Source organism: Lactuca serriola, chromosome 4, assembly GCF_051521515.1.
Source record: "Lactuca serriola cultivar US96UC23 chromosome 4, Lser_US96UC23_V15, whole genome shotgun sequence".
Lineage (NCBI taxonomy): Eukaryota > Viridiplantae > Streptophyta > Magnoliopsida > Asterales > Asteraceae > Lactuca > Lactuca serriola.
Genome location: NC_136411.1, coordinates 131,882,023 through 131,892,006, shown reverse-complemented (window position 1 = coordinate 131,892,006; position 9,984 = coordinate 131,882,023). Strand labels below are relative to the sequence as shown.

Below are 9,984 nucleotides of genomic sequence, written 5' to 3'. Positions count from 1 at the left end.
AAGCTGCCAAATTTACTTGAGAGATCTAAGAGATGGGAGAGTCAAGACGTATGGTTCTACTTCAGGTAAAATCCACTATTAACTCCATTAAGTTCCTGTTCTCTGATTCTTAATACATAATGTGATAAGATTACATTTGAATGTTTTGCAGAATCAGAGAAAAGAGAGGAAGCTTGATGGAAAAGCAAGATGAGTCTGATCACGAAGAAATGGATCACGATCGCATGGATTCGAAGATCGGATTTTGAGCTTAGAAAGTTATGATATATTTGTTAGGAATATTTGGTTACATAGTTTTTCAGTTGATTTTGCATTGTAAGGACATGTTATCCGCTGCTTTTATGAATAAAATAATTTTTTTGATTTGTCTTATTTATATATATATATATATATATATATATATATATATATATCCTTGCAATGAAATCGTTGTAAGAAAAACTGATGTTTGTGTATTTCTATAAATGGATATGATTCTTAGTTATGTTATTTATGGTAGTGTCACAATTTTCTAAGTAAGGAAAGATTCCCATCACCCAAGTTTCAATTGGACAGAAACTTGGAATCATATGATTTGAATCATGTGATGTATGGAAATCTTAGTACTTAGGAGATTAACACTAATTCCTTTATCACACAAATATGTGAGTCAAGTGAAGGACTAAAGGAATATAACACAATGTTGTGCACTAGTCAAGTCCACCACAAATAACAATAAGACTATTCGTGGTTATGCTTACAAGGTTAAGTGGAATTCTGAATCATTAAAAAGTTTTAATGAATGGCAGAACGAATAAGAAGAATCAATTAGGCAGAAAGATAAAAGTTTCTCCAATCTAAGAAGAAGGGAGAGTACTTTTGCATCGGATTTTATGATCATCTTAATGATTAAGAATCATATCACAATTGATCATCTAAGGACATCTTAGTGCACTAGTATAGCTAAGAAGAGGAATCGGAAATTGTTGAAATGGTTAAATCAAAAAGATGAGCCATACTTCGTTCCAAAATCAAGTCTTAGAATCATACTCCAAGATTGTGAATTGAGTGACACACACTCATCAAATGTGATGTAGAAAATTGTTTTTCTTTATTTTGCACGTTTGAAATTGGTAAGTTGTGATGTCTTGGAGAAGACAAAGACCAACTAAGACCAAATGTGTGTAATGATTCGTCTTGATATAGACACACACTAACTCTTGAATATTTGTTTATCAAGAAATGTTTCTTGATAAGAGAATCTAATATGTCAAGAGGTCAGTGGGAGTCTGAAGATCTTGAAAAGATTCAAGAACTAATCAAGAGTAAACCTATTAAACACTAGCACAGGACTTGAGGTTTTTAACCTATTGTGTTGACGTATTCTTGTTTCTGTGCCAATCCAGTTGAGTTGATTATGCATATGAGTTCTATGAGTTCTCAATAGGCTGCATAAGGCAAGCACCTTATTCAATGAAAGTACATTGACTGGCATAGGTGAGCTGCTAGATAACTTGGAAGCAATAGTGGGACCCTTGATGGCAAGAAATTAAAAATGGACAAGTTTTGTCCATACGAGTTTGAATATTTCACAAATATTATGTTTCGATTATGGTTATGACAAATTCACATGGATAGGAACACATACACCATAAAATCTAAGTGTCATAAGGTTTCTCTCCTTCATGAAAATGATTGTGAGGAAACGCTTTCACTAAGAGAGATTTTAAGGAGATAGCGATTATGTAAATTGCGTTCTCAAATTCGATTATGATTACGGCATCCCTCTTCATAGTTCGAATTGTGAGATTTTACAATTCATCTAAACATTTAGGACTTAGTAAAATAAGTTCTGAATTAGTTTAGACACACATGTGAGCTGTCTAAGGAAAGGTGTGTGATTTTGAGAAGCTTAGATAAAGGCTTATCGAATCATATCGTATTAGAAACCATGAACTTGGGAAGTCAATAAGTACTGTTTTCTAGAAATTTAATTGGTTTCTAAATACGTGTCAAAGCTAGTGGGAGCATAAATGTTATGCTGGAATGGATATAATCATCATGTTAGTGGAAACATGATTATTATTTAAGTATTGCAAGTTGGCAATATTAATTATAGAAAAACAAAAGTTTCACTTTGCAAAGTTGCAGGGGTAAAAAAATTGTTTTTGCTATAATTAAGGGAGAGAATGTTATACTTCGTTTCCAATCTAAAAAGCTTAGATCGAGAAATTTTAATTGAATTTAGTCAAGGGTATATTTATTATTTGAATTCTCAAAGTTCGATTATGATTATGGCATCCCTCTTTATAGTTCGAATTTTTTGAGAACACGGCAAATAGAAATATTCACTACAAGAAAAAGACCATTTTACGACACGCAAATCACGACGCTCACTGATTTATGTTACGCAAAAGAGAGTGACAATAAAAACGTGTCGTCTGTTCAAAAAATTTGAGGATTTAGGTCACGTATTATTGCGTGCCCTTAAATTAGTGTCTAATGTAAAAAAAACGCGCGTTCTTGAAAGGGGGAAATGAAATCCCCTCAAAATTCTTAAAATTTTTAATACCCCACTTCAAGATCCCCTTCGTTCTATTCTTCCCTTTTCTCTACAAACCCTAATCACGATACCATCTCTGCTGTATACCTCAACAATTCATATATCAGAAAATCATTGGGATAATTTCTAGGGCTTTTTTAAACACTCATTCGACTCTTTTCTCTCCCGCCTCCCCTGTCTCTCTATTTTGTGCTCTGATATCCCCCTTCCATTTATGCCCCGTCTCCGTCGCCATCAAAACGAGGATATGAGACAGTGCTTGATCTACGATCGTCCAGTCGTTGATGCCCGGTTAATAGGAGTTGAAAACATCATAACATAAAAACTGTTCTTAACCTTGTCGGACTCAGAAAAGCCGATGTGGCACATCCACGAGTATGAGGTGAAGAGCGACGTCCTTTTCCTTCCCGGCGTCCCTAGTCCGGTTGAGCGGCAAGATCGAGAGAAAGCGCCGAAAACTTACGGGAAGACGATTCACTTTTTTGGCAGGTGGATAGAGGCGATCAACTTCCCCTAGGTCTCCCACAGGTAATGATGGCTCTAATTCGTGATGGCTTTACCCTAATCTCGCTAAAGGTACAATTTACATTTCCTGATTTCCGCCATTTTTAATCACCTGCAACTTATGTAGAAACTCTATCGATCGATTATTATTACATATTTGGAGTCTCGCTATGGTGTTTTGTTCAAAAAGGAAAGGGATAACAGGGCGTATATGGAAGGTTTATCCCAAGGAATTCACTCAAAAGCACATGCTGATGGAGTTGGACTCAAAACTATTGTACGAGATATCAATTTGCTTTGCTTGGAGACCTGGCAAGGGTAATTTGGGAATATAGTCATCCAATTTCATTACGCCTAGTTGTTAACAATGGTTTATGTTAACTATATATTAACTTTTTTTGGTGTTTTTGGTTTATTAGGTTTGTCCAACTCATTTGCACCCACGCCTAGTTGAGTTTCTTGAGGTTGCTGCTAAGTAACTGGTATGGCGACAAGTATCAGTTATCTTTTTTATAAGTGTCAAATGTGCTTTATTTATTTATTTGTTTTTTGTTTATCATCTGAATCATCTAGTATTTTTTGATGTTATTTGTGAAGGGCTTAATAAGTCACTGAAAATAGTGCAATCACCCTGTGTAGACTTGCATGAGTTTGTCCTCAGCTTGTATCACCTCACACGGAGCATTTCATGCAAGCATGGCATATTGCTTTAGCCATGTAAGTCCCAAAAATTTTACAACTTCAACCTCATTTCCTTTTTCTTAGAATTTTTACTTAAAACATCATTTGACAATACTTAAATTTCTTAATGTCAACAAAATTCGGGATGATATTCAAAAGGAGGATGCTTTTCGAGGTCTCTGTGCAATGGTATGCATCTGCTTTTGTTTGGTTTTGAATTTTGATTTGATTTGAAGCAGAAACTTACTTATGTTTTTTTGGTTTGCAGGTGAAAGTGAACACATCAGTGGATTTAAGTTCACTTGTTTTCTTATGTAGAGCCATTTCTAGTTGGCATGTAAGTTTTTCATTTCAACTATTCTTCAACACACACACACAGTATATATACACGTGTCAACACCATTTCAGCATGCACACCTGATTTTTAGAGGCTAGTCAATAGTCATGGTCTAGGGTAAAATTGAAGAAATCAAGTAAACCGCTATCACCATTCAACTCTATAACGACACCTCTCTCACAATCAGCTCATACCACAGAGATGCATCCTTTCATTCTCTAATAAGGTTTTCTCTCCTTCTCAGTTCTTGCTGCAAATTCGCTATGTCACTATCTGTGTTTATGATTTTGGTGAGTTCATCATGTATCTATATCCCTTTCCAGCAATCTACGCATACTTTTGTTTAACTTGCCTTTATTTTGTGTTCATACAGCTGAAATTTGCTTTAATGTGTGATTTCACTACATAATTTGGTTACGTAATTATGATACGATGATTTAGATCGCCGATTGAAGTTTGGGAACACCGATTAATGTTTTGGAACGCCGATTTGAACATCATTTGTGCGTTGGGTGCGTCGACTCAATATATGGTAACAAAATCTCACATTTTCCAGCAATTAATTGTGTATATCTTAATTGTAAGGGGTAGCATGTCTTTGACTAAGAATTGGAATCACAGTGTTACATGTTGCTAGTGTTAGAAAAAACTCATGAGCAGAAATTTTTTCATTCCCATTTAGCCCTTTATGAAGCAACCCCATGAGATCAGGATCCACAGTAATATCAGATTTTATCTTCTTTACTTTCATGTCTGCTTCTGTTGAAACAAGAATGTTATAAACTGACAAAAAGAATGTTATAAAATAAAACTACTAAAAGAAAGTCAAATGTCAAAAAGTCAAACCTGGATTCTCTTTATCCAGAATTGGTGGATTATGATAATGCTTCCCGAAAATAGAAGCTTTTCTGAATTCCATTTTGTTTTTAGTAAGTGTTCCAGTTTTATCAAAAAACACATAACAAATTTGACCTAAATCTTCATTTATACTTAAGGATCTGCATTGAAACCTTGAGTTTGTACTGCTATCATACATGTGTTTGTCTTCTATCATGAAATAAGATTGACCTAATCGAACCAATTCCATGGTGATGTATAAAGATATCGGAATCATGATCTGAAACACAATAACAGAACTCAAAAACGCAAAAAACGTCTCCATTGGAATCCCATAGTATTTATACGGTTTTCCTGGAAACTTTCCCTTTATAAGATAGCTCTTTCTGTAATAAGGAATCATATCAATTGCATCTTGATGACTCATCAGCCATAAACACATCCCAATAGCAATAACAAGACACAATATGAATAGAAAAACAAATAACCAAATAGTTTCTGAGTTCATTGCTTGTTCAAGTCTGCTTCTTTTTGAAGGGGAAATTGCACTATTTAGCATAGCTTTTGTCTCTTGTCCAGCATACACAACAACACCTATAACCCATTTTGTGTTTTTCACCTGACACCTACGTAAGATAATGTTTGATTGACTAAGGGAAACTATATGACCATTTAACTCTATTAGCTGTGAACTCATATATGTTTCTATTACGTTGTTCACATCTAATTACCCCTGATATTGACCCTAATGGCATTAAGGATGTTTCTTGTCTAGCATAACGTGTCTTTAAATTCGACTCTCCATCTAAATTCATGGTTTGTATGTAAGCAATGCCACTAGGATCACTTGTCCACATCAGCACCATGTCACAAGGGATTCTCACAAGAGATTCTTTGTTGTTCTCATTTCTATCTGATCTGTGTCTTCTCCAATCCTCGTATCCATCTTTTATAGCAGTTACTATGAGAATAAAAAGGAGAGGGAAGAGAGAGATTGTTCTTCCAAAGACTACAAGAGGAGGAAGCTGATTGAGAGTTGCAATGGCTAAAAAGTATATGTAAGCCACTTGATGAAACTGAATGAGGATATTCTTGGGTAGGAAGTTTATAAGTGTGTATTTGCTAGTGGTGATCTTGTTTCCTGCTGAAAGTGGGTTGGTCTCCAAATGGTGGCCTAAGGACCGGGTAATCTGTTGTTTCCTGCATTTACCCTTTCATCATTTTCGATTTCCTTTTGCATTTTATATGCTTATGAGATAATCTGCTATCAGACAAGGTGTATGCCTTGTTTCTGTTGGACCTATTAGTTTCCCACTATTACTGATTAGATGAGTATGGTAAACTGTAATCATGTATGCTTGCCACATAAAGCTGTATTTTGCCATACCTGGCTTACTTGCACCAACAGTTATTAAGCAAAAAGCTTGTAGTGGGTGGTTTAGTTTTGTTAGTTGGAGTTCACATGATCGTCAAAGTAATTTGCTTTAGAGATTTGCTGGAGGCTTCTGTTGGTATATGCTAAACCCAACATGCTATTAGTGTTGCTGTTCTTGTAATTGTGATCATTCGTTGCTAATACAGCTATTCATTTGAAATCAGAGGCTATGATTTGTTGGGTTGTTATTGGTAGTGTATTTCTTTATAGTTAGCTCTAAAATGATGTTTTTTTAACTACAGATGAAAACAGGATGTGTTGCTCTTGTTTTATGTTTGAATATCAGTGTGGATCCACCCGATGTTATAAAGATTTCACCTTGTGCCAGGATTATAAGCAGACTACAGTTAAGTTAATTCATTGTCTTTGTGCTGAAACATGTTATAATCAATTAATCATTACAAAATTATATATGAGAATAAGTGCGGTTATATTGATTATTAAGAAGATATGAAAAGAACATGGACTGGCTCTTGTCCAAAAGACCTGAATGCCCTCCTCAAAAAAAGCTTAGCCTAATTGGAGTGTTATAAAGATATAAAAATGTAGCAATAGATAAGGTTGTACAGTTTTTAATATTATTAGGAATGTGCAGATATGTTGGGCATTTTCTATCTATTTGGAAGCTATTGCTATTCTCCCACAGTTGGTTCTGCTACAGCGAAGTGAAAATGTTGACAATTTGATCGGTCAATATGTTTTCTTTCTTGGGTATTCTCCTTTCTATATTTTGGCATGATATCATTATAAAGCTGGATAACCATGAAAAATGGTTTTTTAAATGATCAAAAATAGTATAATAATCATTTAGAAAATAGGATGCTATTAATGAAAATCTGTTTGTTTGCATTGTATTGTTAGGGCATACCGTGCATTAAATATTCTCAATTGGATTTGTCGGTATCTCACACAACCCCATTTCAATGGATGGATATGTAAGTTAAAGCTTTTCTCTTATTCTTATTGTCTACACATGTATTTCATTTGACTTTTTTGTTTGTTTGTTTGTTTGTTTGTTTTCAGCCTGTTTCTCTGGCTTAATACAAACAGCTCTTTATGCTGATTTCTTCTACTATTACTTCATAAGGTACTCAACCTCCATTCCCATTCTTTCTGTTCTGTCTTTTACTTTAAGCATAATCATAATAACACAGGCTTTATGAGGAAGGGCATTTACGTCTTTACTCTTCGCCTGGGTGGCAGTGGGACAAAATTTGCAATTTTCCAGATTGAATAAGACTACTACTACATTACATGACCATGACCATGACCATTTAATACTTGCTTTCAATAAACCAAGTTTCATAATATTTATTCAGATCAAATGAATATTTTTAGGAAGAAAGACAAATAGGTGAACAGTTAATAAGTCTAAGACAGGATTTTTGGTTATTATTCTTTCTCATTCTATACATAATAACTTCTTAGCACATTCCCCTTCCTTAGCTTATTATTAGCTAAACCTAATCAAATATAGTAGTTTCTTGTTCTTATCTCATGTGTATGTGTACATACAATTGGAAAAGCAATTCCAAGCTTCAACTTCCAGCATGAGCATCACCTACCTGGCTTGGCGTTTGAAGCTTCAATTACCAGCATGAGCATCACCAAGCTCCAATTCCCTTTCTACCCTTCACTTGCAGGTTGATGATTTGTCAAGAATGTTCATACTATTTTCCAAAAATACCCCATGGATTGGATCCTGTCTCTTGTATGTTTAAAAAGGTTTGTGATTTAGGAGTTGGATTCTATTTTTTTTAAAGTAGAATGCAGTTATTTGTATTTGTTGTCATCTGTTTTTATCTTTTTGACGCAATGCAGCATGTTGCTGCTGAAGGCACAACCTTGGTCAAACAGGCAAAAGATGCTGCAAGTAATAAGAGATTGCAGGTTGATCCTGTTACATGGCCAATAATGATCTTTAGGGTCTGCTAGAAGGATTGGAGATTGCAGTTAAGATTCTATCTAAGACTTCACGCCAAGGACTTGATGAATTTAAGCTAGCAGTGTTTTACTTGGTTTGGACATGAACCCTAAGATATCATATTTTGGCATGGCTAGAAGCTTTGGAGGAAACGAGACTCAAGCAAAAGTAAACACACAGAGAGTTGTTGGCACATAGTAAGCTAGATAATGCAATTGTATATAAATGAGTTCATTTTTTTATAACATTTACTCACTATTGGAATAATTATTTGTATTTGACATATTAGTGAAATGAATTATCTTTGTTATTTATGGTATTTTATTTTGTATTATGAGATTTTTAATGTATTATTTAATTTGACAATTAGTAAATCTATAAATAATACTTTTTTAAACATTTAAAATTATGATACGCAAAAATGTGTGTCATCTTCATTTATGACATGGCCTTTCTTGACAGGGGCTTTCTTGATACGCATTGCGTGTCATTAACACGCGCATCGTAAGGATACGACACGCGAATGCGTGTCATCTTCCTTTATGACAATACCTTCCTTGATATGCATTGCGTGTCGTAAATGCGCGTCGTAAATGAGCGTCGTAAATGCGCGTCGTCTATAGACGACGCGCAAAAGTGTGTCGTCTTCCTTTATGACAGGGCCTTTTTACGACACGCAATGAGTGTCGTAAAAGGCTGTTTTTCTAGTAGTGATTATGACGATATTATAGTAAGAAACTGGTAAAGTATCATGTTTTCATTATGAATTGCATCCCATACACTTCGGGTATAGGATCAATTGCATATGCTATAATATTCGACCGTTCTAAAATTTTCCAAATGCCTACGACATTTAGAGGAAAGAAGGAAATAGAACCGGTTTTGACTAAAAATAATTAAACAACTGCCAAGGACAATCTAAGGTTCGCTAAGGATTGGTCGCTTGTGGACAGTTGAAAGTATAGTCATGGATGGAACATATTGACATTATTATGAATAGATAAGATTCTATTTATAATGAGTTGTCATATGGAAAATATGGAAATTTTTCTATATTGGGAGTTGGATATCGAGAATCAATGTCTAGATTAGAAACTTTTATGCAAGAAGGATGTTCAAAGGAATGTACTTTGAATGTGAGACTTCACATCTATGGAATTGTCTTATAACAATCTCCAATAGAGTATTTTAATTTCATTGGCCGAGTCATGGTGACTTTTGTGCCTTGACATTACGAAAAAAGACTGTTGCATAAAATGTTAGAATCTAACATATTCTAGTAGTGGCGAGAATTTTGTATTCTTACACTAATGGATTAGGAATTGTGAAATGAGTGTGATTGAAAATGTTATTCAATTATACTATTTCACAAAGTAAGAATCATAGGAAAACATAGTGTGCATGCTAAGAGCATGGGACAATTGTTGTTATAATTCAAGTAAGAAGTTGATTACCCAAAACAACAAATAATGAGTAATCAATATGGTGATAAATAAAAGGTGTTTTATTTATACTCAAAAGTTTGAGGCTATATATGATTAGTATTATTCTTATGTTTCACTTTGCATGTTTTGACTTCCTGAATAATTAAATTATTATTCGAACGGTCCACAGTCGTTCATATGTTGGAAATAAGTATAAATTGAAGACTGTCATGAATTGGTGTGTAGATTGTCTAAAATGTGTTAGACATAGCAAAGGTTTCCTGCAACGTTCATGAGTGC

At 34.4% G+C, this 9,984-nt stretch overlaps 2 protein-coding genes and 1 pseudogene across 2 annotated transcripts; 2 read left to right on the top strand and 1 right to left on the bottom strand.

The window, feature by feature from the left end:
• The first annotated feature begins 2,756 nt into the window (after positions 1 to 2,756).
• Positions 2,757 to 3,496, top strand: LOC145098825 (oil body-associated protein 1A pseudogene; annotated as a pseudogene).
• Positions 3,497 to 4,638: 1,142 nt separating this feature from the next.
• LOC145098824 (phospholipid-transporting ATPase 1-like) lies at positions 4,639 to 6,141 on the bottom strand. Its single transcript, XM_079036426.1, has 4 exons — positions 6,084 to 6,141; positions 5,571 to 5,946; positions 4,911 to 5,527; positions 4,639 to 4,847 (listed from the first exon to the last, which is right to left on the bottom strand). The coding sequence occupies exons 1-4, from the start codon at positions 6,139 to 6,141 to the stop codon at positions 4,639 to 4,641; spliced, it is 1,260 nt and encodes a 419-aa protein (XP_078892552.1).
• A 110-nt stretch (positions 6,142 to 6,251) lies between these two features.
• LOC145098823 (ER lumen protein-retaining receptor A-like) lies at positions 6,252 to 7,890 on the top strand. Its single transcript, XM_079036425.1, has 7 exons — positions 6,252 to 6,375; positions 6,483 to 6,532; positions 6,579 to 6,638; positions 6,932 to 7,047; positions 7,198 to 7,271; positions 7,360 to 7,423; positions 7,854 to 7,890. The coding sequence occupies exons 1-7, from the start codon at positions 6,252 to 6,254 to the stop codon at positions 7,888 to 7,890; spliced, it is 525 nt and encodes a 174-aa protein (XP_078892551.1).
• The last annotated feature ends 2,094 nt before the right edge of the window (positions 7,891 to 9,984 follow it).